Source organism: Helicoverpa zea, chromosome 12, assembly GCF_022581195.2.
Source record: "Helicoverpa zea isolate HzStark_Cry1AcR chromosome 12, ilHelZeax1.1, whole genome shotgun sequence".
Lineage (NCBI taxonomy): Eukaryota > Metazoa > Arthropoda > Insecta > Lepidoptera > Noctuidae > Helicoverpa > Helicoverpa zea.
This window is the reverse complement of record NC_061463.1, coordinates 3,513,569-3,540,295: the sequence shown is the minus strand read 5'-3', so window position 1 is coordinate 3,540,295 and position 26,727 is coordinate 3,513,569. Positions and strand designations below refer to the sequence as shown.

The 26,727-nt window shown below is 36.6% G+C and overlaps 1 protein-coding gene and 3 non-coding genes across 8 annotated transcripts in view; 2 read left to right on the top strand and 2 right to left on the bottom strand.

The window, feature by feature from the left end:
* Window positions 1-506: 506 nt before the first annotated feature.
* LOC124635453 lies at window positions 507-625 on the bottom strand. The gene has a single exon (XR_006985013.1). It is a non-coding gene; the product is annotated as a 5S ribosomal RNA (ribosomal RNA).
* Window positions 626-1,208: 583 nt separating this feature from the next.
* Window positions 1,209-1,327, top strand: LOC124635451. Its single transcript, XR_006985011.1, has one exon. It is a non-coding gene; the product is annotated as a 5S ribosomal RNA (ribosomal RNA).
* A 571-nt stretch (window positions 1,328-1,898) lies between these two features.
* On the top strand, window positions 1,899-2,017 carry LOC124635455. Its single transcript, XR_006985015.1, has one exon. It is a non-coding gene; the product is annotated as a 5S ribosomal RNA (ribosomal RNA).
* A 15,407-nt stretch (window positions 2,018-17,424) lies between these two features.
* Window positions 17,425-26,727, bottom strand: part of LOC124635040 (tyrosine-protein phosphatase Lar) — a 367,852-nt gene continuing 358,549 nt past the window's right edge. For all 5 annotated transcript variants that reach the window (XM_047170803.1, XM_047170802.1, XM_047170805.1 and 2 more), the window contains 5 exons: window positions 23,520-26,652; window positions 23,327-23,437; window positions 22,660-22,829; window positions 22,121-22,256; window positions 17,425-21,464 (listed from right to left, as the gene is read on the bottom strand). In XM_047170803.1, the coding sequence (XP_047026759.1) occupies window positions 21,396-21,464; window positions 22,121-22,256; window positions 22,660-22,829; window positions 23,327-23,437; window positions 23,520-26,652 (3,619 nt within the window). In that variant the 3' untranslated portion in view covers window positions 17,425-21,395. The remainder of the gene's footprint in view (window positions 21,465-22,120; window positions 22,257-22,659; window positions 22,830-23,326; window positions 23,438-23,519; window positions 26,653-26,727) is intronic.

Here is a 26,727-nt window from a genome sequence, read left to right as displayed (position 1 = left end):
TTGTCTGCAAATGATTTACGATTGCAAAATGATTGTACAGCAAACTACCGTATAGACCAAAATTACCAAAATAGCAGACCAATCGCACACCAATCAAATGTCAATCGAATACGATTGGTCTTTTATTAGTAGCAGAATGCCCGATATGGTCAAAACGGCTATTGCGATCACATTGCGATTCGATTTCTATTCGATTTTGTCATTATTAACTTAGGAGAATCGGGCCCCTGCTCTGCAGGATAAAAACGCGCCGTCGACGCGCGCTTGTAGCGATTCAAAATTTCCTTAGTACCCTGTAGTCCTGGAAAAGCTACATAATCCTAACCTGACCAAGTATTTGCAATAACAGTCACTAATCACTAGGCCTAAGAAAGTGGTCCAGCAATTCAGTAGTAAATTCGTTCCTGAAACTCATCAAGATGAAAGGTTTGTATAGATTTTAGTTTAATATTATTACCAACTTAAATATTTTGCAGTTGATAAAAAATATTAAAAAAAAAGCAAAAAGCCAACGTCACGCGGTGTTCCCAGGCGGTCACCCATCCAAGTACTGACCGCGCCCGATGTTGCTTAACTTCGGTGATCGGACGAGAACCGGTGTATTCAACGTGGTATGGACGTTGGCGGGAGTGGAGGCGAAATTATCAAGTTGTATGTATGTGTAAAAACGTGACGTCATTAAAAAAATAACAGCAGTAATGATTCTATGGATTTGAATAGCAAATTGAGTACGGCTATTTCTAAAATTTTCGAGCCACTGCAACCTTGTGTGCGAACACTTACTAGCAGTTAGTGGACACGCGGTGAAGGTAATACATTTTCAATTGGAAATTTTTATATGGTAATCTCGTCTTAAGAAAACTGCTTACTGATAATTTTGATAAGTTCTAACACTAATTATAGTATTACTTGTCAATATTTCATTTGTGAGGTCGCTATGGTTGTTATCACAGTCTGTCTTTTGTTTCTTGCTAGCTGGTTCCATACAGAACATGGTGCTTAATGTTTCTATTGATAAACTCCAACAAAAAGTATAAAAAATCAGCAAACTTACATTAATACTGCAGTATTATGTTTCTAAATTACGTTCTATTTTGCCAGCATATAAGTTAACGTCCACAAGATAAACCTGAAACTATAAAAAATCCAACACATGACTTATGACGTCAGCATCCATGATAGAAACTGGTAATTTCGTCATTAGTTTCGCCAACGTCCATACCACGTTGAATACACCGGTTCTCGTCCGATCACCGAAGTTAAGCAACATCGGGCGCGGTCAGTACTTGGATGGGTGACCGCCTGGGAACACCGCGTGACGTTGGCTTTTTGCTACCAAAATAACTTTCTGTATTTTTTTATGTAGTAAAATATTGATTACTTTTAATTTTGCTGTGACAACATATTTTTATAGTCTATCTGAAAATTCTTTGGAAAAAGTTTTTAATCATTCCTATACCTCATTGCTTTGCAATTTAATCTTCATTTATTATCAATAATCTGCATCTTGCCCACCTGTCCTAAAAACCCTTGTTACAATTTACGCCATTATAAATCAGATTACATTTTAAAATTGCCTCATTTCGTTTATCGTGCAATATCACGCATGACGTCGGTTTAATAACGTGTGTAATTTGTAGAAAATTACCTGTTGTTTAACACAAGTGATTATAATCGTAATGGAGTGACAACAGCGTTTGTTTGTTTAATAATCACATTTCCGTAGATAATTAGTTTGCTGAGCGGACATGTGTGAAATTCGTTGAAGTTAACCGAACTGTTAGCGGCAGTGCACTGTTATTCTGTTGTCCTAATAAATACACTGGGTCTCTCTAAAATTACGTCATTGTTTATTTATTCATAATTTCATATAGATTTATAATTTCGCCTCTTTCATCGCCAACGTCCATACCACGTCGAATACACCGGTTCTCGTCCGATCACCGAAGTTAAGCAACATCGGGCGCGGTCAGTACTTGGATGGGTGACCGCCTGGGAACACCGCGTGACGTTGGCTTTTCACTTTTTTTGCTCGTCACACTATGAGGAATCAAAATTGTCATTTTATTGTCGTGGTATGGACGTTGGCGACAGTCGAGGCGAAATTATTAGTTTTCTATTAGCACTTAACTGACTGAAGTGGTTATAGTCCCCAGGCCGGCGAACAAATTTTTTTTTGATACATATACATTTAAGACTTTGTGAGTGCCTTCCTTACGATGAGTCCGACAAACTTTTCGAATGCACAAATTTTGGTGCCGCTGCGTTTTTTAATGCTTGACTCCTGGAATTGTCGATATGACGTCACTATGACTCTTCGTACATACCTGTTTCATTTTTTGAGATTCGTTTAATAAAGTTAACTAGAAAATGGTGGTCAACTTATCCGATAAAGATCGTGCTGCGTTTGGAGTGTCCACCATCCTGAAAATGTTGATATGACGTCACTATGACTCTTCGTACATACCTGTTTCATTTTTTGAGATTTGTTTAATAAAGTTAACTAGAAAATTGTGGTCAACTTGTCCGATAAAGATCATGCTGCGTTTAGAGTGTCCACCATCCGAAAAATGTCGATATGACGTCACTGTGTCTCCCCATACCATAGATATAATATTACTAAACAAGATTGCGCACGCTCAAAATATATATTTACGAAAATGAACTCTATTATAACGCAATAAGGTACTAAATTGGTTGCATAATACACAGAGGCAAATCCGAGCCGAGAGGGATAGTTCGAACGGAGGCTGTTTGTCTCTTTCTAACACCTTGCCAGCATAAAAAAATGTTGTGATCAAAAGTTTTGTCTTCCCAAAAACAATTGAATCACTTATATTTTTATCTTATTTTAACAATTGTAAGTCAACAAATTAATAACAATCGCATTAATTTATTCGTATTTATTATTAAAACATAAACAACATAAATTTTTATTTTGCTTTTTTTTATTTTCTAGCGGTAACCCTGAACATTCTTGGCGCGTAATCAGCATTTAAAATTTTGTTTATGTTTTTTTTGTATTAAATCAATTTAAACTATTAAAATGGTGAAAAAGTGTTGCGTTTCTACTTGCAAAAGTGAATCCTATGGTGGTTGCAATATATCGTTCCACAGGTTAGCTAACATTTTCGTAAACCAAACAACTAGGGTGCCCATGAATTCTTGTAACGAGTCAAAATATGGGTGATGGATTTTAAAACTGTTGTACTATTGTTATAGCTTCCCAAAAAATGAAGAAAGGCGACATAAATGGCTCAGCAGTCTATATATGAAGTAGAAATACAAAAAAAACAGTCTTCACTTCGAATCTTCCTGCTTTTATACTGCTAATTTCCGCTAATTATTAAAAGCCTTTATTAGTATCTTAAGGTCACAAACTGCGTAAGTTAAAACTTCAATACTAATCTGTGTTTAATAATCTTAGCAAATTCGGATTTGTCTCACATAGCTTAATCTCATAGTCACCCTATTAGAAAGGGACAGACAGCCTCCGTACTAACTGTTTCACTCGGCTCGTTTTTTGGGTTTATATGCGCAGTCCTGTTTACTAATATTATGTCTATGCCCCATACATACATGTCGGACAAGAATAACAATGATAGATAACATTATTCTAAATGCAAATATGGACTTGTCCGACAAATACATTGAGTTAAATAGTCAGTTCGACAAGAAAATGAGAAAAAAATATTACAATTGGAAGAAGTTTATTCTTTTTGTCAATTTCTGACTTAAATATTCACGTGCATTATTTAAGTATATTAAATTGGCATACTACTTACCAATTTTAATTACTATTTTAGAAAAAGTAGCCTGACTAAGACGTATTGTTGATAGTTTATTTTATGTTAAGGAATAATATCCCACATCTATTAATGGACTATATATCAATCAAAAGGTCTTTTTAAGCGCAACATTTTGTCTCAACATACCACTTATCAATTCTTAGTATTTTAGAAGATATAGCCCAAATAAGGCGTATTATCGATAGGTTTTACTATGTTAGGGAATAATGTCCCACCTCTAGGTATGAACCATATGTCAATCGAAAGATCTTTTTAAGCGCTATATTCCGTCTTAACATACCACTTACCGATTCTTAGTATTTTGGAAGACATAACTGACCTAAGGCATATTATTGATACTTTACATTGTGTTAAGGAATAACATCTCACTTGAAGTTATGAGCCATATTTCAATCAAAAGATCTTTTTAAGCGCAAGGTTGTATTAGCATAACTCCGACAAATTGTTAGTACTTTAAAAAACTAGAGCTTTTCTAAGATTATATTATCGGTAGGTTCTGTCAAGCTAATCCATTACTTCTTTAGTAACAAATTATATATTATTTGAAAAACCTTTCCAAATGAAACATTTCGTGTTAACATACTTCCGACAAATTGTTAGTAGTTTAGAAGCTAGAGCTAAAATTATAAGTATTGATAGATGTTTCCAATTAAATAAATCCCATCTCTAGTAATGAGTTATACATAATTCAAAAGACGTTTTTAAATGCAACATGCGAATCGTTAGTATTTCAGAAGCTAGAGCTTATATAAGATTATTTTACCGATAGGTGTTTTCGAGTTAATAAATCCCTTCAGTAGTAATGATACATAAATACATATATCATTCGAAACGACTTTCTAAATGCAACATTTACTATTAACATACTTCACACCAATTGTCAGTACTTTATACCAAATCTTAAAATATATCTATATTTTCCGGACGGTGAACACTCCATATGCAGCATGATCTTTGTCGGACAAGCTTACCACAATTTTCTAGTTAACTTTATTAAACAAATCTCAAAAAATGAAGCTTGTATGTACGAAGAGTCGTGGTGACGTCATACCGACATTTTCAGGATGGTGGATACTCCAAACGCAGCACGATCTTTATCGGACAAGTTGACCACCATTTTCTAGTTAACTTTATTAAACGAATCTCAAAAAATGAAACAGGTATGTACGAAGAGTCATAGTGACGTCATATCGACATTTTCAGGATGGTGGACACTCCAAACGCAGCACGATCTTTATCGGATAAGTTGACCACCATTTTCTAGTTAACTTTATTAAACGAATCTCAAAAAATGAAACAGGTATGTACGAAGAGTCATAGTGACGTCATATCGACAATTCCAGGAGTCAAGCATTAAAAAACGCAGCGGCACCAAAATTTGCGCATTCGAAAAGTTTGTCGGACTCATCGTAAGGAAGGCACTCACAAAGTCTTAAATGTATATGTATCAAAAAAAAATTTGTTCGCCGGCCTGGGGACTATTACGCCACGCCGCCACTCGCGTCTTCTTTGACGAGCGAGAAAATAAAGGCGAAGAAGGAGGTAGGTACCTCCCCCCTTATTGTCAAGAAACAAAAAAGTCGCAATTAATTGTTTAGATTTATTAGTATTATGACTAAGCTAGGTCTACTTATGAACACCTTAAGTTGATCGAAATACGAAAATATGTTGTACGAAAATAGTTTTATCTACCTACAAATCTAGGCTTAACAAAATGTCCACGCTGACCCACTATTATCAAACTACCTACATATGTATTGGACACACAATGCCACAACAAAGCAAAGTCCCGATAGCGTAACACGAGATGTGTGTTTACCAATGTGTTTTTAAAATTCGAATGCTTGCACCAGTCAACCGACTGGAACCGCCACTGAAAACCGTTTTGGATTCGGAACGAAGCGGGTGCAGCACGTGCAGTTGCTGTCAGATATCTGACAAATGCACTCGGTGTCAGATAGTCCATTCATTCTGTCGCGGCATGTGCGGTAGGCAGTTGCAGTTGGCTACAAGAATTCAAAACGTATCTTTATGTACCTAAGTAATATGTGCATGCATTTTCGATCATAATATCATTACATATGACACGATAAAATTAACAAATAGATAAAAGCATAAACTTGACATACACATTCATGCACGAGTACCTATGACAAGCCCTTCCGTATTGGCTGTTTAAATGTTCTAAGTTCGAATGTTGTGGCTGGCCGGAAAATTGGAAGCAAGCTATAATAACAATGTACGGACATGGCGTTTGTGGAACAAAAAATCTGGCTCATATTTTCGGATTTTCTCGATTACAGGACTTGCCCAATCATCTTGGTTGTCGTAAAGAGCTAGACTAGGTGTCACAATCACACTTAGGTATATTATAAAAGTTATATACGATTTTCTTAAGGATATGGTAAGAAGGTACAAATATAAGGATGGCTATTAGTAGTTTTTGTTTTATGTCAACCCGTATAAAAGTCAAAATACCCGACTTTAATTTAAGGCTTTAATTTTTTGCGGCGCCAATTAGGTCCAACGAAGGGTGTTGATTAATTAGGTCGGCGCGTGCGAAACTCGCAAGTGTAGCATAACACTAAACTTACTGCTAAAATGATTTAATGTCAGTAATTATAGCATGTTCTAAGTTATTATGACTCTTAACAACACGCCGTGTTGTTGCAGTAAACGTAAGTAGCATCGATCATTACTTTATAGGTACCAACCTCCTTTTCTATCTATGTAGCGAACAATAAAAAAGTTTCGACAACATTCTTCCGCGGACGGCTCTAAAATCCGGGCTTATTCGAAAATTTCAAAAATTTCCCCGCAGTTCAGAAGTATATAATAAATCATAATCAGCCCTGAAAAGTTGTTCGCAAGTGACTTATTTCTCAATTTCGGTTCGATATCGGCCTAGGGCCATTAATAATTGATAAATTGGGGTGAAAAAATAAACTTGATGTGTGATATGATATATTCCCCGGACGGTTGCGTGGTACAAAATTGTTGGCGCGGCCATCGACTAGTCGTGAATTATTTACCGCTCAAGGCGCGAACTTCGTCACATTTTTTGACATTTCAATTTTTTATGCGTTTCCGTGTCAAAGTATCGTTTGTTGGGGAAAAAGAGGCGTTGTCTATTATCTGCCAAATTGATGGGTGTTTGTTAAAATATCAAGTACTTTGTTATTAAGTGTATTTACGTTGCTTTCAGTGGTGGATCTACCTTCTTCAGCGGGCACTGTGGAGATGCAGTTTCTTCTTTTCATGTACTACTCCTTTATTCACCCAAATTATGAAAAGGTTCTAGTGCTGCAGAATGACATGCTATAGGTATTATTTTTGTTCTGAAATTCCATTACTCAAAACAAAAACATACAAAACTTCACCGACACTTTTTTCATATAAAACAAAAGCTTTTGCACTTCCCACCAAAATTCACGCAACTATTCCATCAAAACAATCGGCAGCTTAGTAATTTCAATACACCATAGGCAGCACACTCAATCTCCCCTATTCTTATGCATAATAAAAAAAAAACAAAAGAAAAAAAAACTCTTCAAGTCGATTTCCACCTCTCGCCTCGGAAGTTCAAACATCGTCAAATATCGGAGCCCTTCTCCCTTACTCCCCCCCAATAAAATAACGCCCGGTTCAATTTCATTCACATATGGTATTGAGAGCGGGGGCCTAAATTAATTTTGCACATGAGATCGTCTTACGTTACTTTTAAAGCTTATTGCCTGAGATCTTACCCGGGCGTAATCAGATAAATCAGATTTATTCCCATTGTATTTTTTTTTACTCGAGAGAGTACCGTGGGCGTGTAGGTTTGATAACAGTTTGGTAAACCAATTTACTGGCAGCAACAAAAACATTTTGTAGCTTGTAGGTGTTCGAGTCCAGTTTAAAGCCGTACCTACATAGGCGTTGTCTATTAAAAATCTTTGCAAAAAACATTTCCTTCCTTTAAATATTTTTCAAATAAACCCATTGCCATTCTCAGTAGACATCTTTTATTATCCCCCTCATCAAAATGAATTTAAAATTCTAAACATAACTTCATTAAAAACCAACGTCATTCCAAATTACGCAAATAAAACATAAGATGTCGTTTTCGTTCGTCTAAAAATACATTGAAAATATTAATTAGGAAATGTAAGCGATACCGTAACGATATTTGAGACTGACATCAAGAGCCTCTGTAGACTGCAAACTTTTAGTCGGGAGATAACTTGCTTTGAATCATAAATCAGTATGGAGATGCGTCCCAGTGTACATTTTAACGATTGAGTAGCCGGTCTGTATAAGACCGACGAAATAGTTTGAATGGGTTTGACGTTTTCATTTCTGTCAACTGTCAACCAACTATCGTCAACCAACTGTTTAGTTGTCTGAGGGGACTCTAATAAGGGAGCCTTAATAAAACGCAGCACTTGATCTCCATTATAATGCCAGGAAAGAATCGCGCAATTTGTTTGAGCACGTAATGAAATATAGAATACTATTCCCTTTTTAATTCTTAAGTAAGAAAGGCAAACGATGTCACGCAAAATAAGACTTAATTTGGCAAAAGTAATGGATATTACCTCTGCTGTCGGCCTCCGTTTTATAAAATGTGAGATAAAAATTCCTGTATTAAGTAGGGGAGTGCCTGGAGCCGCCTATGTAATTTTACTCGTTTAATAATAACGTTTTAAGAGTATTTTCTGGTTGTTAGTACAGATAGAAGTTTTGAATAGGTGGATCTATTCGTCAAGAATCCGTTTTAACAGATAGATATATTATGTTTGAAATCTTCGAAGGAGTATAATCATCGGCAAGGATATTGAGCCCTGAGCTTCACCTGCGCAGAAGCGATTTATTGGTTTATTGCCATAAGTGTACAGTGCGCAAAGCGATCCCCGCTCTTCCGCCGAGAGCTCATTATCCGTGCCGATAACTATACAAACCTACCCAATTGTTTTTGAACCAATAAGAAACTTCTTAAACGTGCGTTCTAAAAATGTCAAGAGTTTTGCATAAGACTGTTGCTATATCTAAGGGTTGGACCACATCTGGCAGCATGGAATCGCCTTTTTCCGTCGCCCTTTCTCTTTCTGTCGCTCAGAACTGCCATTTAATAGACCGAGACCGAAAGCATAATGCGATAGCACGCGGCGGAATCCTCGAGGTGATCGGCATCACGGACAAAAAGCAATGTCGGCAGGGAGACTCCGGAATGCTGAAGCGCGCGATAGCATCCTTTCACCAGTCAGTCACAGTATCAGTTTCACCAGTTCAGCATACTGCAGCACGTGGTAGCACAGGCAGAACAAATGCGATTCCGTGCTGACAGATGTGGTTCAACCCTAACTTGATGTAGACGTCACATGCATCCAGATTTATTCTTTATGCATCAGATTACAAACTAATTTCCATATAAAGTTTTGTCTACAGATATTGGTTCAGTCGATTTTCGCTGGTTCAAGACTCATCATCCTCAGAGCCTTTTCCCAATCATGTTGGGGTCGGCTTCCAGTCTAACCGGATTCAGCTGAGTACCAGTGCTTTACAAGAAGCGACTGCCTATCTGACCTCCTCAACCCAGTTACCCGGGCAACCCGATACCCCTTGGTTAGACTGGTGTCAGACTTACTGGCTTCTGACTACCCGTAACGACTGCCAAGGATGTTCAATGACAGCCGGGACCTACAGTTTAACGTGCCATCCGAAACACAGTCCATGGTGTCTAAGATATACTTAGAAAGTACATACAAACTTAGAAAAGTTGCATTGGTACTTGCCTGACCTGGGATCGAACCCGCGCCCTCATACTTGAGAGGTTGGTCCTTTACCCACTAGGCCACCACGACTTCAAGACTAAAACTATATTATACAATAAACGAATATCTAAACGACCCTTAATCAAATCTAACTCTGCACAAATAAAATTCTATTCACAAAATGAGAAGCGATACTTACTCTTAATATTCGCGCTAGGCTGTTCACAAAATATAAGTATTTCTCAGCAAGGGAGCGTGTTGACGTAACGGGATTATGTAGGTGAATCCATGTCGCATATACGACGGATTAAAATTTAATAAAGTTGGCTTCCATTATGACAGTTTGCCTATCGTTCTAAATCCGTGAATCCGTTTTCTTCATATTAGGAGGCTGCTGGGAGCTGTGATGTGGTGTAGCTGCGGTTTGGTTTTTAAACTTTTCTAAGGTTTAAGTACAATATACATATTCAAGACAGCACATATTTCGGATTTTTATCAATAGTTCGGTCTTAAGCATTTCTTCTGATGGAATGATTATTTTTCCTTAATCGGTTTTTCTATACTCGTACACTGTTGCATATCATTCGTAGTTTTTCATACTTACAGTATTTTAGGATATATCGTCTTCACGTCAACATTAAAAATATCCTTCAAGAAATTCTCCATCATATACACTACACTCACTATATAAGTACTTCTCAATTTCCCAACATTCTCATCTCCGTCAACACCGAACCCACTTAATCAAACAAACGATACATCGACAAACAACCCTAAAAGCCCTTTATTCCTTTTTCTCACATTACTAAGCTCCGGTATTCGAATAGCCTCTTTAGAATTTAGTCACTAAATTTCGCCGGCACGGCCAGAACAGAGAGCACTTTATCTCCAAAACTACTAACAACAAAAGGTTTTAAAAGCTCCTTCTAGAGGAGAATTTAATTTGAGAATGAAAAAAGCCATTAATCTGTCTCCAGTTGCTGGCTAATGAATTGTGTCGCTTAATAAAGATTTGACGATCTGTCTGATGAGCAATTTGGTGCTCTCTAGTATTGTTGGACTATTTTTGTAAATTTTTGTTAAAATAATTTAATATGTCTGTAAGTGTTTGGTACTTTTAGCTAGATTTTTATCCTTTACATACGGTCCTGCATACTTTGAGTGATTGAAGTGTATATAAACGGTTGTTCTTAAATAAACATCTTAATATTCACCGATATAGAATATCTAAACTTAATACAACCATTAATATTAATCATTATCTATCTATAGAACTTGAAAATTAATCTGGTGATTAATAAAAAAGGTGTTTTCCTTTAAAGCCATAGACAAGCGTCAGTCAGTTATTTATGGCGGGATTAAAAGCGGGAACGGCCGGCCAATATGGCTACCGACCAACGCTAAGCCGATGATTTAAATACAACCCATTGATTCGCTAAAACGCGAAACGTAATTAATCATATTTTAGCCACCTTTACAATACAAGAGGATTGAAAGGGACCTATTAAAAGATTGTAAAAAAAGGCTGAGTAAAAGGCTTTTGCTGAATATAAAACATTTTGTATAGATTTTATCTTGTAACGTTGGCTAGGACGTGCCGGTGTGTCGGCCTAGTTTCCACCGCTGTGCAATGTCTATACTTGTTACGTTTATGTGATTGTAGTCACGGATAGAGTCGACGTTACGCAGACAGATACTGCGGGAAATCTAAAAATGGATTTAAATCTTATTTTTCGGTTAAAATAAAATATTGGGGTACATTTTCTATTCTCGTAGCACGCCTACAGTTGGAGCGTTTTAGAACAGAAAGCATAGCATAATTGCTTCGACGTAGCGATGACGCTACGAGTCGGGCTCCGCTTGTGACTAATTGTGCTGCTAATAGACTGATTCGTTGAGTCGCTATTTACGGTTGGATGCTGGGTCGGGGACAAAAAAATAAACTCATTTATGAGAAAAAGGAGCCGTTAAGTCTTGTTATGAAAACTTATTGTGAGCACTTTTTGCTTCTGACTATTAGCTTATATTACTGCAAAGAATTTACCTGTATGACAAAGGAATTCGACATAACATTAGCACAGACACATAAATATCTATGCACATTCCAAATCAGTCTAATCTCAACTGCCAACGCTAACACTAACGCTACAATATAGAATAGCTTCGAATAATCGAAACTGCACTACAATAGAAATAGTTACGAATGAACACTAGGTAGGTATCGATTCATATGCACATGACTCGATTCTAATATATTCCGATTCATATTGTGAGTCGACTTAGGCTAGGCCACGTTGCATATTGTAAGGAGTCCAAAGCTCTAGCATGTCTTGGAAACCAATATGCTTAACAATGGATTGACACTGATATTCTGACGGAGATTTGAACTGGATGAGCTATTGTGGTACTCTCTGTCTATGAGATATTCTTTAATTTATTCTGATGAAACAGATTTTTATGACAGTTACGTGGTAAAGGACAATAGGAATAGAAATACATTGCAGGTACAGGTAAATACTTCATGCTTGAGATTTATTAAAGTGCTACAAAAATAAATTTTAATCTGAAAGTTGAGTATTTATTTACATAGATATTTACAATACATATTTACAATAAAAATCAAAAACTATCCTAGTAAAACAATATTTTCGAACCGTTTGGGGTTGAAACCCTCGGGTCGTGGGGTCCGAATGCCCACATTCTATTTAAAGATCTCTCTAGGCGGCTGGTTGACGCTTCTCGTGACCAGAAGGCTGGCTATTACCTCGGACAAAGAATCAGCATGGCGATCCAACGAGGTAATGCTGCCAGCCTCTTGGGCACGCTCCCAGTTGACAGCGATGGGGACGAATTTTTTGACGCTTTTTAGTTGTTTGTTTTGCTACAAATAGAAAAAATATGATAAACTAGCTTTTGCCCGCGACTTTATTCGCGTGGAATAGTGACTTCCGACAGATGTTTGGTTTGACCAATAGATGGCTCTGATGTCTGAAATAAATTTAATTTTTAATTTTTATTATTTGTAATAAAAACTATCCTATGTCCTTTGTGCAAACTATGTCTGTACTAAATTTTACACAAATCGGTTCAGTAGTTTAGGCATGAAGAAAAGAAAGACAGACAGACAGACAGACAGAGTTACTTTCGCATTTATAATATAAGTTTGGATTTTATGCCAAGTTATATTTTTCAAAGAGCATCATCTCGACCAGTGAAGTTATTTTGAGGTTTTATAGCAATTATAAGCGTTGATGTTTTCATGACCGTCTCTGCTCCGTCATAATCATACTTACACATATAGTCATCTTCCAGAAAGTTCCATTCAGCCATAATTCCTCGCGTCCAAGGACAGTCTCTCAACAATGGCAGCAATCTCTAGGGGCGTCCTTCAGTTATTATATTATAATAATAATTAACGTCCACCAATACATATTCATTTCATACATTGCGGCAATTTGCCGACGACACTATTTCTGTAATTGCATTACCGAGTCTTTCGTGGTGGGACGATAAGTCGGGAAGGCTCGGTGGTCAAAGCTCAACCTCTCAGTATATTAATGTGAGTTCAACTCCGGGTCAGAAAAGAGAAAACCGACCTTGACATAAGTAAGATCAGTAGTAAAAAACAATCACAATCAAAATAACAATACCTGAACACTAATATTATAAACTGTAACTATCAAAGTTACACAACAAAATAACCTTCGTATTAGAGAATTATTCGCTGAGCATTACATAGCTTCTGAATTAGAGATTTAGCTTTTATACGCGTAAATTTTTTCTTATCGTAAGCGGGCTAGCTGCAAATTTTAAGACCCTCACTTCTAATACAGGACTTCCATGCGAACTATCAACCCCCGTTTAACCCCATAAGGAATAGATTTGGGTAAAATCCCTCTTTAATGCATGTTTTCCCTCTATTAAGAACCTACCTCCCTCCCTCCCTTACAGTTTCTGAGATTTCGTAATTAATCAGTGCGTAGTATTTCGCTTTTACTCGTTTTACCCGGTTTTACTCGCGTCCCGAGGGAACGACTTCCCGTATCCGGGTAAAATATAGCCGATGTTACACGGGGATAGTGTAGCTTCCGAACAGTGAGAGAATTGTCCAAATCTGTTCAGTGGTCCTAGGCTGTGCGCATCGTGCGCGCAGTACTCGATCATTATTTTGGTGTGTTTTTATTTTAAAACAGCTTTATCTCCTAAGAGCTTTAGGTCCATTTAAATCGAACGATGTAAAAGACAATTTTGTTGTAAATTAAATACTCGTGACGTATGTATTTATTTGGATAAGGATTCATATCATGTTTATAAAAAACACCTCGAAAATAATGGTTTAAGGGGTTTGAGGGGTTTAAGTCCTTTTTAATCCAGCGTTTAAGTATTTTAAGCACTAACTTCTACGTTAACTATTTTTACTTTTTCCTGTACAAAAACAAACAGTCTTCTATTTATCTTCAGCTTTCACATAAAACAGTATTTTCAACATGAACTACATAAAATGCATGCGAGCGAGCTGTCAACACCTCCGTGACCCATATATGTCCGTTCCGTCTTACGTACAAACATAAATCACCTCGCACGTTCCGTTGTACCTAGTAAAACACTCATTATGTAGTACCTACTTTAATTGTAACTATTTTGTGCTGTTAATCTTACATACAATATACTTATGTGTATGTAATTTAAGGTTAGAAAATTAGTAGTAGAATTAGAAATAACATCGCTTTAGATTTATTTAATAGCATAAAAACATGCATTGTATGTATACAAAGGTAATTTAGGCAATAGGTACTGTAGAGTATTTAGTTAGAAACTTTTTCATTGTAAGGTTTTATTTATTATAGTTTGGTAGTGGCCGGACAATCATGTAAATTCGTTCCATGGAAAAGAATAGATTAGGATTTTTATACTGAAGTTGTCAGTTCACCTCCCGAGCTCGTACAATAAACGTCGTGATCTCAAATCAAATTTTTCATTTGAGCAAGCTAGCGATCTCCCGGTCCTACAGTACCTAATACTTATCTAATTGTTCTCGAAAGAAAGAGTATTTAAAAATTTTAATTTTGATGTTAAAAGTGTGCACATACATAGATACGGATGATTTGTATATGTCACCGTAAGATTACAAACATCGTTAGATTACAATCTATCTCGAGAGATTGTAAACTGTCGAATTATTGTAAACCGTAACATCTGATTGCAATTTAACGCATTATTTTTCGCTATATTATAATCTATCGATGAGAAATTGTCAAATTGTCAACTGTTCGAAAGCTCTCCCTGATTGGTCAGTCTTTTTGTAAGATCGAGAGCGATGTAGAGCGGTCAAATTGTCAACTGGCGTAGAACGGAATGCATCTTGCGCGCTGATTGGTAGAACGTCAAAAAAGACAATGTTCTTTGCTACTCCCGGTGTCACAGCTCTTTGACGTGCAAAAATAAGTGACGGTTTAATTTTTTATAAAATCAAAAATTGTACTTAATTTTTAAGACTCAAATTACACACAATTAAAAATTGTATTAAAAATTGAAGTTAGTGACGAAAACGAATCGCTGCAAAACCGACTCCACGTAGTCTTGTCTGCCCTACCCCTAGAGTGACAGAAGACGTTGCATGCTTACTTCCATGCTGGGTCAATTAATATGGGATGTGTTATATTTTAAACAAAAAACTCAGTAGGTACGAGTAAAAAAATTAGAAGGTAAATAAATATTTTTATGATGTCATTTAATAGTATTTAAGAAGTTTACTGTTAGAAAGCATGCTACAAATTGAGATGCAAAAAAATAACCACCATGCTGAGTTGTATTTAGAGTGGAAGATAACTCGTGGCTAAGATAGTATTATTTAGATGCTCGACGCTTTATTAATTGTGGCTGACTTAGTAATTTAGAAGGCAACATACATTTTTGGGGGCGAATAATGATATTAAAAAGAAACCTGTTTAATTAGTACCCCTTTTATTTTATTTTTAAATATTAGTTTGTATTTGAAGACAAAATACCTAACTGTATTTTTATAAGAGTTATTTTTATATAAATTTAATACTTGAAGAATTTTTGAAGAGCATTTATTTTATTTAACTGACACCTCTATTTCATTCCTAACTCTACGGGAACTCCATGGGAACAGAACGGCTGGTCGTGATTGGTCGATCTTACAAAAAGACTGACCAATCAGAGAGAGCTTTCGGACAGTTGACAATTTGACAATTTCTCATCGATAGATTATAATATAGCGAAAAATAATGCGTTAAATTGCAATCAGATGTTACGGTTCACAATAATTCGACAGTTTGCAATCTCTCGAGATAGATTGTAATCTAACGATGTTTGTAATCTTACGGTAACATATACAAGCTGTTGATTTGCATCCGTGCCATATTCATGGACGTAATTATACTATCCGTTTAATTCGGCAGAAGAATTGGAACTTTAATTTATTAAAATGAAAATTTTAAACTGTTTGGTGAAATAAAAGGAAAAACGACGATCATTAAAATTGTATGTGGCCATGTAATCTCGTATCAGCCAGTATCTGTCTACATTTATATCCTTCTTAAATTATAAATGAGATTTTTTAACGGACGTTTGTATGTTTGTAACTCTTACAAGGAAAAATTACGAGGTGTAATTTGATAAAATTTGGTTTATGTAGTCATATACGTAGTCTATTTTATATATAATTTTTTTTTAATACAGACTGACTGAATTAAGACTTATGTATACCCATATCTGCGGGAGATCGTGAAAAAAGCTGTGTCCGCCTCTAATGTGGACGGCTCAACGTGACCACGACCGCTCTGCCAAGAGCGAATCGACAGAGAAGAAGATATCTGCAATATAAAATTATGTTCTATTCTACTGGTTCTCAGCAGTATCCCCAACATAGTAACATAGTTGGGAAAAGGTTAGGCCAATCAGGATGATAGGCTACTTTATATCCAAATGTGGTAAGATTAATTCCTTCAGGACTCGGGTGAAACCGCGGGCAACCGCTAGTTTAAAAACATTTTATTGAGAGAGAGGCATTAATTTAAAATCGTTCAATTTATAACAGCCTTCAGATTTAAGGCTTAATGTACATTTTTGGGACACAATTACTTCGTTTAAAATTTTCGTGAGTAAAAGCTGACCGTCACGGTTTTATTAAAGGGTGATTAAAGTCAGGTTTGACATTCGGAGATACCTACAGTAATTATTTATTTTTATCTATTTTAAAATTATAAAGGAGGAAAAGTTTGTCTTTTTGACGTTGATATCTACTTGTATACTTACGGTGTCCTTATTTCGGGAGATGCAGCTGCATATTATTTATTCTTAGTTTGACATCAGGCATATCACCACCTGGTAGAAAACTTGCTAAATGAAAAGATATAGAGGTAGATGTAGGTAAAGCTAGTGTTATCTAGCCATTAAATACATGTAGGTACCTACAACCTACAAGTGCTTTTGTTATTTAATTAAGTTCTCATTTTAGAACACACTTTTTAAATTTAAGAAATATAAAATGTCATAAATCTAAAATTAGAATTGAACAATTCATTTCTAACTCTCATTTTGCCAATTGTGTGATTATTTAAACACTAGCTTCCGCCAGCGGCTTCGCCCGCGTGGTGTGTTGATAAAAAGTAGCCTATGTGTTAATCCAGCGTATCACCTATCTACATACCAAATTTCAATGAAATCGGTCCAGCCGTTTTTGCGTGATTGAATAACAAACATTCTCACAAACTTTCACATTTATAATATAAGTAGGATATGAAACAACTAATGTACAATTCATTGGAAAAGTTAAACCAATTGTAATTACCGCGTTAGATAAGTAATGACCGTGAATTTGAATGAAACAAACATTTATGGGTCTCACATAAATTTATTTCTTCATATACACATGTATAATTTTGCGAATCCACTGTGTCCCGAGACGCAGCGCGGGAGTTTTACAAAATAATTGTTGTCTACAAACTTCTACGACACATTCACACATCGCCCCGCCAGCCATATTGCGTCCGCCATTTTAATTGCACTAAAATTATTATCATTAAAGCTAGGGCATTAGATAATTGATTTTATGTCTTTGCAAATAATACGAGACGCTAACGGCGAGTCGTCACAAAATTTGTACTCGATACATGCAAGAAAAATAAGCAATTCATCATTAATTTTAGGGCACTGTTGATTGGAAAAAAATTTGGCGCGAACCCGCGACCTCGACATTTCATACCTATATTTCGGAGTTAATTAAAAAAGTTTCGTAATTGAGTGACGGTTCCATTAGGCACATTGTATTTCCTTCATTTTTTCACACAGCTAATGTTTAAGTACTTAGGTCGAATGACCACTTCATTTAACAATAATTATCTTCCAAAAAACAATACCCGGACTGACAAGTGAACACTGGTTAATAAGAAATTAAGACAAAAATTACAATAAATCGGCATTCATTTACAAAAAAACAACAACAAAGAATTTTATCTTGTTAACTACATAAGAGATACACAAATTATAAAAATTAAGAACACATAAAAATTAGATGGTAAAATCAGTCTTAACATACCGAACAAAGGTATCATAATGATGATTTTATTAATGAGAGACATGCGTTTGTTTAAAAAACAACTATTTTGTACTAAATAATGGAATAAACAGCACCTTAATATGGCATAATATACTTAATCATTGAACAGAATACCGCGCAACTGTGTAATCTGTGATTTAATTAAAGGATAAAAGCTTGAAACTGAGGCTGAAAATATGAGTTTTGATTTAATTTATACAGAGGATTAATTATTTTGTCGTTACGCGGTATTATCAAACTTTAGCAGCAACTGTAGGCGATTCGACATAAAATATTCCCTAATGGCAGAATGATACATATTACCTAAGCCTAAGAATGCGACACGAAAAAACTGTACAAGAGATCGTTATGTGCGTTCGGATACGTTTACAAAATGAAAGACACGACGCTGTCGACGCGGCGAGAAACAAATATTAGGTACATTACAAATAAGAAGAAAATAAAGGAATGATAAGAAAAATAAAGCCTAAAATCACTGGTAAATGTACATACAAAAAAGTTTCTTCAATTTCGTTACATATTCGTCTAATAATTGAAGCAAGATAAAGCTGGCATGCTCCCTAGCGTGTAAATGTTACGAACCTCGCTATACATGATTCATCAACGAGTATTAAATTTTCACTATAACCTCAATTTAACAATTATTCTCATTAACTCTACGTACGTTTCGTATTTTATTGTATTCTTTAATTTACTTTTCATTATAGCTAAGTGAAACGATTGGCAGTTACGAATGACAGCGGCCGATATCCGACCGAATACAGACGTACTTAGTTTAACTATAATTCCTTTAGATATGAGCCACTCTTCAAATTGTCCGCGTATCTGCGTAGATATGCGCGCTTCTGATGTAACGTTTAAGAATCGCGTCAACTTTTATATTCCCTAAGTTTCATACAAGCTCAAATTTAACTTATACGTAGATAGATCGATACAAGTAGGTATATTGTATAAAACAGGTGAAAAACGTAAAAATCTTATACATTTACTATGCAAGGGGATTACGGTAAAAGATTAAATAACACACTACACTTAAAGATAGCTTAAAATAGTGTTAGAGTGGTGGCAGTCACGTTTAAGTCACTCGAAGTGTCTTTCTTGTCGTCCATTATTATTCCACGTTTTTAATGAGAAGCATAAATTAACGAAAGAATAACGCTCAAGGAAAGAAAATTCTTGACATTAATTTTGACTTTAAAATGAAAATGTAAAAATTTCCCTCCCTTTTAAGCTTTTTGAAACTCTCCATGCATTTCGTCAGTGTTCATGCTTACAACATCATACAATATTACGATTCAAATATAATTGAATCGTCATTTCCTTACCTCTATCATTACCACACAGAAACATATTTATCTAACTACATATAGATATGTCATTGAATCACGATCATACTCTATAAGCAAGCAGTGATTGATTAAAGTAATCAAATACAATAAAAAATTAGAAAAACAAGTCAAAAAACTGACTTTACTATTTATTGTATGTTTTATTTTCGATACAAAGAAAAGAAAATAGTGGGCCGCTAAGATGTTTAGCATACGGTTAGATAAAAATGTAAACTCATATGAATTATTTTTATTAAATTTGATATTTTACAGAAAATCGAATTGGAAAAGCAGAAATAAAACGCAGCAAAACTAACGTATGCTAAATATGTTATCGATCACATGTTTATTTCCGTCACGTCAACATGATTGGCTGGTTAATTGGGCAAGTTTATAAAACATAAGCAACACAAAGTTATGTTGTAAATTACAAATATGTACATATTTCTGCACTACGCACAGGACAGACACAAAATTTCACACGACACAGCCGATTCGTCTAAAAGTTCTCATATAATATTGCAATAATGAAACGTGTTACCACAATTTACACTACTTAAACATATTTCAACACCCGATATGAAAAATAAACTTCTAATTACAGCTGCAATAACTATTTATACATTTTACAATATTATGTTTGTATAATATACGTATGTGACGATCAAAATTGAATATCATATATCGCATAAAGTTATTACTTAAGTCTCTAAGCGCACTGTTCTTTATCTAATGTTACCATTATATTTTGATCGCAAATTATATTTTCACGGCGTAACCATTACATTGATTTTAAATACTTCTCAAAACTCTCTTTGTAATATAAATGCATCTAAGTATAATTCAACTGTTTATATGGACTTTAACATTTAAACTGTTCCGATTTAGAGACAAAAATAGCACGAACAGCCGCGAAGTTGGCGACATATTTACTTACGTTAAGATATCCACAATTCATAAGTGTACTTCTTCGACAAAAGACCCAACATTGAAGGGCACAACATCGCCTCATGATTAAAGAAATTCTTTTACTACATAACGTCAAATGATTGTGGTATCTTATAACGGAACCTAAATATGTTTCCAACTTATATTCTATCATAAGTTAGATAATAGGATAATAATTAATTATAGTTATTACCCTTCCGACTCACAATCATGATTTTTAGTGGTCACAATCGTAAAATACATCATAAGTAGCGTTCCTAGGCACTCATACATGTTTTAGCCTCTTATACGAAGTTGAAAATGACAGTCAGTCGATGTGGCGGGTACATCTCTACTTAAGGGTCATATTCAGCGCGGGACTCTGTCGTTAGTTATTTTTTATCTGTGGCGAGGCAGAACAAAGAAGTATTGATATGTTTTTAGTCTGTGCTCGTGGGAAATTGTGAAAATGATGACAACTATTTCGATTAATTACCTAGTTCGTAAGTGGGATTGAATTTAGATGGAAGTTCTATGTTATTTATTTATTTTAATATTATTATTGTCTTCATTATATGGCAATGTAGATTAAAGCGTGTCTAAGGTTTTTTTTTTCTTAAAACAAATTATGTACTCGTATTAACTTGTACTAAAACGCAAGTTATGTAAATAATGGTTAAAAATTCAAAATCTAACAAAACTTTCCTTTAATTGGGAACTAAATTCTAAACGAAATCACATAAAAGTTTTTAATTTAAGCCATCGCAGTATCTGTTGAATGTCTAATCTTTCGCGCTCTTTTGTCAAAATGTCGGCTGTGAATACGACGCCATCTTTATTTTACTGTCATCGAATAACCGTTAATTTTAAAAATACTTTATGAACTGTTCCCAATACTTCTGTGTTCCGATATAACATTACTAAGTACATAGGTGATAAGTTTCGCGCGACAGTGTCCCTTAGAGCGCGTTTAGACGAGTATGTCTCATCGTCAGTTGGCGTAGTGGTCGAAAGAGCCGAGGTACTCCAGTGCTGCGCGGTAGCAGAACTCGTATTGATCCTGTGAACAATAATCAATTTAGCACATCGTAAATCAGAAACAATGCGGTAAATTAAGTGATTTTTGACGAATGAGATATAAATTGTAACAACCGAAATAAAAAGAAGAAAAAACCCTTGAATTCCGTGGATCGCGGCTGTCGCAGCCGCGCGCGTCTTACGAAATTCGTCGGCCGCGCGCGACTGTCGCGGGCCTCGGCAGCGGTGCCATACATTTTCATAGGTTGACTATTGTCGCGCGCGGCCGACGACTGTCATAGGCGCGCGCGGCTGCGACAGCCGCGATCCACGGAATTCTACCTTTAAAGACTTCAAAAACTAGGAGGATTTTTTATGGTCCTTTTCCTTTAAAAACATGCATTTAGAACAGGCATGTGAGGCATTTACATAACCTCGTTCATTACAAAAACATATTAAAGTTAAATCCCTTTATGACAGTTGAATAAGAAAAAATATAGCCGCACACATTTCGCAGAAGTCAAAATGCAAACACTATTTTCATACTGAAACCCTCACTATTTTAATTCTGGATTCAAAATCAACATCAATATCATAACAAGGAATTAAGAAAAAAACAAATTCGGATTGGGACATTCGGATTGTCATATTCAAACTTCGAAATTCAAAAGTAAGCCATCTACCAAAAGGGCGCGTTACCTCAGTTTGAACCATGGCGGGGCGCTGCGTGCGCAATGTGCGCACAGTCTGGAACACGTCGACAACTCCTTCGTACTGCATGCGCTCCAATACCGTCGATAGGGTTATGAATACACCCGTGCGGCCTACTCCCGCGCTGCGCAACGAGAATAGGTTTGAAAAACGAACACATAATATGACAAAAAAAAACAAATTTATTCTTTATGTGGACTTTATGGACCTTATATTAAATTTAAAAAAGGAACATTTTCTATATCAATCAACTTTACACTATGCAGTTCAAGCTTCTCCTCGCCTGCTTTTGTTCAAGCTGTTAAAGTTTATAAAAGTCCCTTCCAATTTTGACCCCTGATATAGTGGCCCAGACTACTACATTCTGATAAAAGGCGAGTCCATCTGCAGTCTTCACTGATGAGTAATTACTGATCTGCTTTTTAAAAATGATAACGAGAAAATGTTTCCGGAAAATTGATGATAACAATCTATAAGGCAAGTGAGACCACTCATTTCTAAAGACCTTTATGAAGTACAATAATTACCTGCAATGTACAGTAATAGGTCCATCTTGTCCAAATTGTTCCTTCGTCTTGTGAACTTGTCCTAGGAAGTCGATGAAGCCCTCGCCGCTCTTAGGCACGCCTTGCTCAGGCCAGTCAGTGAACTGGAACTGACGTACTGTTCTAGATGACCCATCGCGTGCGTCTGTGACCTGTAGAAAATTATTCAAAATTAGTATATGATTTTCAACGATTTTGCTAAGAAATAATTGAGTTTGCAAAGGCTATGAGCCACCCTAGAAAGCATATGCAGGGCATTGAAGAATCCCAAATGTCAGCAAAAGTTTGATTCTCAGAGCAAGATAAGATAATTGATGGTTAGAAATCTCCAATGGAATAGAGTAGCTGATTGGCTCTTGTATCTATTTACAATAATAAGTGTAGTTAAAATAAATATGGGAAATAACAGTTGATATTTGACTCTTAATAGCGGCTCTCAAACTTATTATATTAGATTATTGATTTTTCTTTTTTTTTCTTCTTTATATCTTCTTTATTTATAACATAAGTTAGGCAATCGATAGTTTGTATAATTTTTCTGTGAAGGCTTGTAATTAGCAATCTGACTATGTAGTTTAAGTTAAAATATGATAATGTTATTAGTCTGTAAGCCTTCTCTAAGAACAATAAAAAAAAAAATATTACTAACCTTGAATTCCCTCAAGATGTACTGCGGCATGTTGTACTCTGCGATGGGGTCAACCACGAAGCATTGGTAGCGTACAGAACGGTCCGAAGGCCAGTACTGGTGACATTTTTCCTGAAAATTTTCACAATATTACTCAAAGTGCACCAAATGAGAACTATAGTCATAATGATGATAATACGATAAAAGTACTTACTCGACCCATTTCCTTCAATTTAGTCAACATAACAATGATTGTAGAATTGTGTTCCCATAGCATTCTCCAGAAATCGTCTGTTGTGTCCGGCAGGGGTCCTTGCGTGGCAATGTAAGCTGCTCTGTATCTATAGCCATCGACGAACGATGCATTGATGTAGTCTGAGCCATCGCGAGGAGTTAGGCAAACGCGGGTCGACTCGTACGGCAAGATGTGAACAAGTCTGTTCTTATGCTTGTTGCAAGGCAGACTGGCAGACACAAATCGACTAGAATCAGCTTTCATATTCGCCAACTTCTTAAATTCCAATTCCATTCCAGTGATATTCTCAATAGGATCAACGCGCATCAGCTTCTGAATGTGGGCGTGCAAATTACGAGCAGGAACTTCAGTGTCGCCGCAAATCACAGCTTCTAGCAAAGCGTCGTGAATGAATATGTATTGGTCTTCAGTCTGTACCATGTAGTTTCGCTGAGCTCGCAAACAAGTCACATGGCCGTAAATGTCAACAGTGCGCTCATGTCGAGCCCTTTCGAGCATAGAGTCGATAACAATAAAGCATCCCGTCCGACCAACGCCAGCAGAACAATGTACCACTAAAGGACCGGCATCAGGTGGGTTCAATGCCCTCACACGTCGCAGGAACTGGAGGAACGGTGCGGGATGGTCAGGAACTCCATGGTCGGGCCAAGCAGTGAACTGCAATTGTTTAATTTCGCGACGCTCGCTACTATTTCCATTTCGTTCCACTTGGAAGGTCCGAATGCAATAGGTAGCGAGTTCTTGAACTTCTGCAATGGTTACGCTCATCATGCCATAGGTTTCCGTTCCCCTACTAGGCCAGTATTGATCACATTTGATTCTAGTTCTTTCTTCAAGTTTAGTCATCATAACTATTGTAGAAGTTCGAAGTTCCCAACACATCCTCCAGAAATCTGCCAACGTTTCTTGAAGAGGTCCTTGTGTAGCCACATAAGCGTTGTGTTTACGATATCCGTCGCAGTAGTTAGCGTTAATATAGTCACTTCCTAGAATGCCGTCAATCGGTTGAAGGATAACACGACTATGATCATAAGCAATCACATTAGCGTAACGGTTCTTAGGTTTGTTCACTTCCATATTGGAATGATCCCAAGTGAACTGCTGTCCAGGTTCAATACTTTCATACTCTTGCGAGAATTTGAGGTTGTCATTGGTTTTAAGTCTTTCAATGTGCTCCGAGAGTTCCAAAATAGGAATAGGAGGATGGGAAATCATAGCTGGCGTTTGGAAGTTCAACCTTCTCATTTCTACGGGATCCGATGGTGCTCCAAAGCCAACGTCCGCGGACATCAACGGTCTTGTCACCGCTGCTTGGTCAGGAGCTTTACAAGGTTGACGTCTTCTCTTAAATATGAACAAAACTACCAAACATAATGAGAGCATCAGAGCTGCAATGATAGGCCCGATAACCCACACCATGCCAGCTTCTTTCCTATTCTCTTCTATTCTGATTTCAGGATCTCCGTGGATGTCTTTAGGATCAGGCCTGCTGGGCTCTTCACCAGGAGGCGCTTCACGCATATCTAGCGACAAATATTCCGAAAATGGACTGGACGTATAAAGATGCTTCTGAGGAGTATCTACAACCGCTCGGACGAATACTCTATACTTTTTACTAGGATTCAACTTTCTATTTAGGAAACCTTCATACATTTCATCATTACCGAGATGAAACGTATATAAAATATTTCGTTGTAAGAATTTGGCAGCAATGTACGGTGCGTTTTCATCGTCTGTTCGTACGTTATTTTTAATTAAGTCGTCTGTTAGGAACTGATCCGGATTCTTATGATTATGAGCTTTATCATCAGGCACTACAACTAGATAATAATGCGATATGGGTCCATATTCTTCCGAGGCTTGAGGTAGTATGACGAGTATTTCGTTCTCAACAACACCATAGAAGTCTGGCTTCACCATCGGCTTAGGCGCTGCCATCTGTGTGGTCACAGTGATCTTCGTCGGCGGTCGGTACGAATCGTCATTAGGTATGGCACTTACATTAACATTATACGTTGTGAACGGAGACAGATCATTTATCGAATACGACGTTCTATCATGTTTCACAATGATTTCCCTTCTTGGTATTTCTTGCGTTTGCGTCATACCAAGGGAGTCAACAAATTCTTTAATTGCATTGTAAGAAATCTTATAGCTAACGGGGTTTAAGCGTAACGGAGGCGACCATGATAATGTCATGGAATGAGTGGACACATCTTGTGCCCTAAGATGTAGAGGCACTTCTTCCGGCCTTACCTTCACAGTAACCTTTTCCGATAACCTTCCAAGACCATCTGCTGTTCTTGCAGCGACAGCGATAGCATACTCTGCGAATTTTTCCAAATTATCCAAATCCGCGGAGTGTGTTACGTGAACGCTCTTTTGTTGCCATTCATCTAGGTCCTCAACTGGCGTCATTGTGTAGAATATGACGTAACCGATTATCTTCTTCCTAGAACGGAATGTTTCCCACCAAACTTCTACACTAGACTCTGATGTCGCGACAGCTTTGACTGACATAGGCGCTCTTCCAATGTCCCTTTCAGTATGAGCCGTAACTTCTTTGCTGAATGGTCCAGCCCCCTGATCAGTATAGGCCCTAACTTTGAACACATAATGAGCATCTTCTTCCAGGCCAGTAAACACAGCTTTAGTTAATTCCGTAGTCTTCTCTGCAACAGAAGATTGATCTCCTCTCTTGTAGAATTGGACATCATACTTTTTAATCTGGCCACTTCGGTCGGCACGTATAGGAGCTTCCCAAGTGATACTGATAATGTCTGGAGTTTGGAAGTGGTATGTGACATTCGTTGGAGGTCCCTTGGGTGCTCCTTCTGGGGTGAGCCAGTACTTGATGGTCTCTTGCCCTATTCCGATATGGTTTTTACCTGCTACCCTATATTCATATTGGACGCCTCTTTCCAAATCATTAATTTTATACGAGTGAACTTTAGTGCCGGGGAAATTGACTTCTTCGAGAGGTTGATCTTTTATACCATATCTGAGTCTATAACCAAGCAAATCACCGTATGTTTGCGACGGTTTGCTCCATTCCAATTCTATTGATACAACCGGCTCCCTTTCCAAAACCCTGCAAAGGAAATGGGGTTCGTTACTGCTGTTCAAAATGTAGGCAAAATGTAATATGATTCGATAAATAATTTGG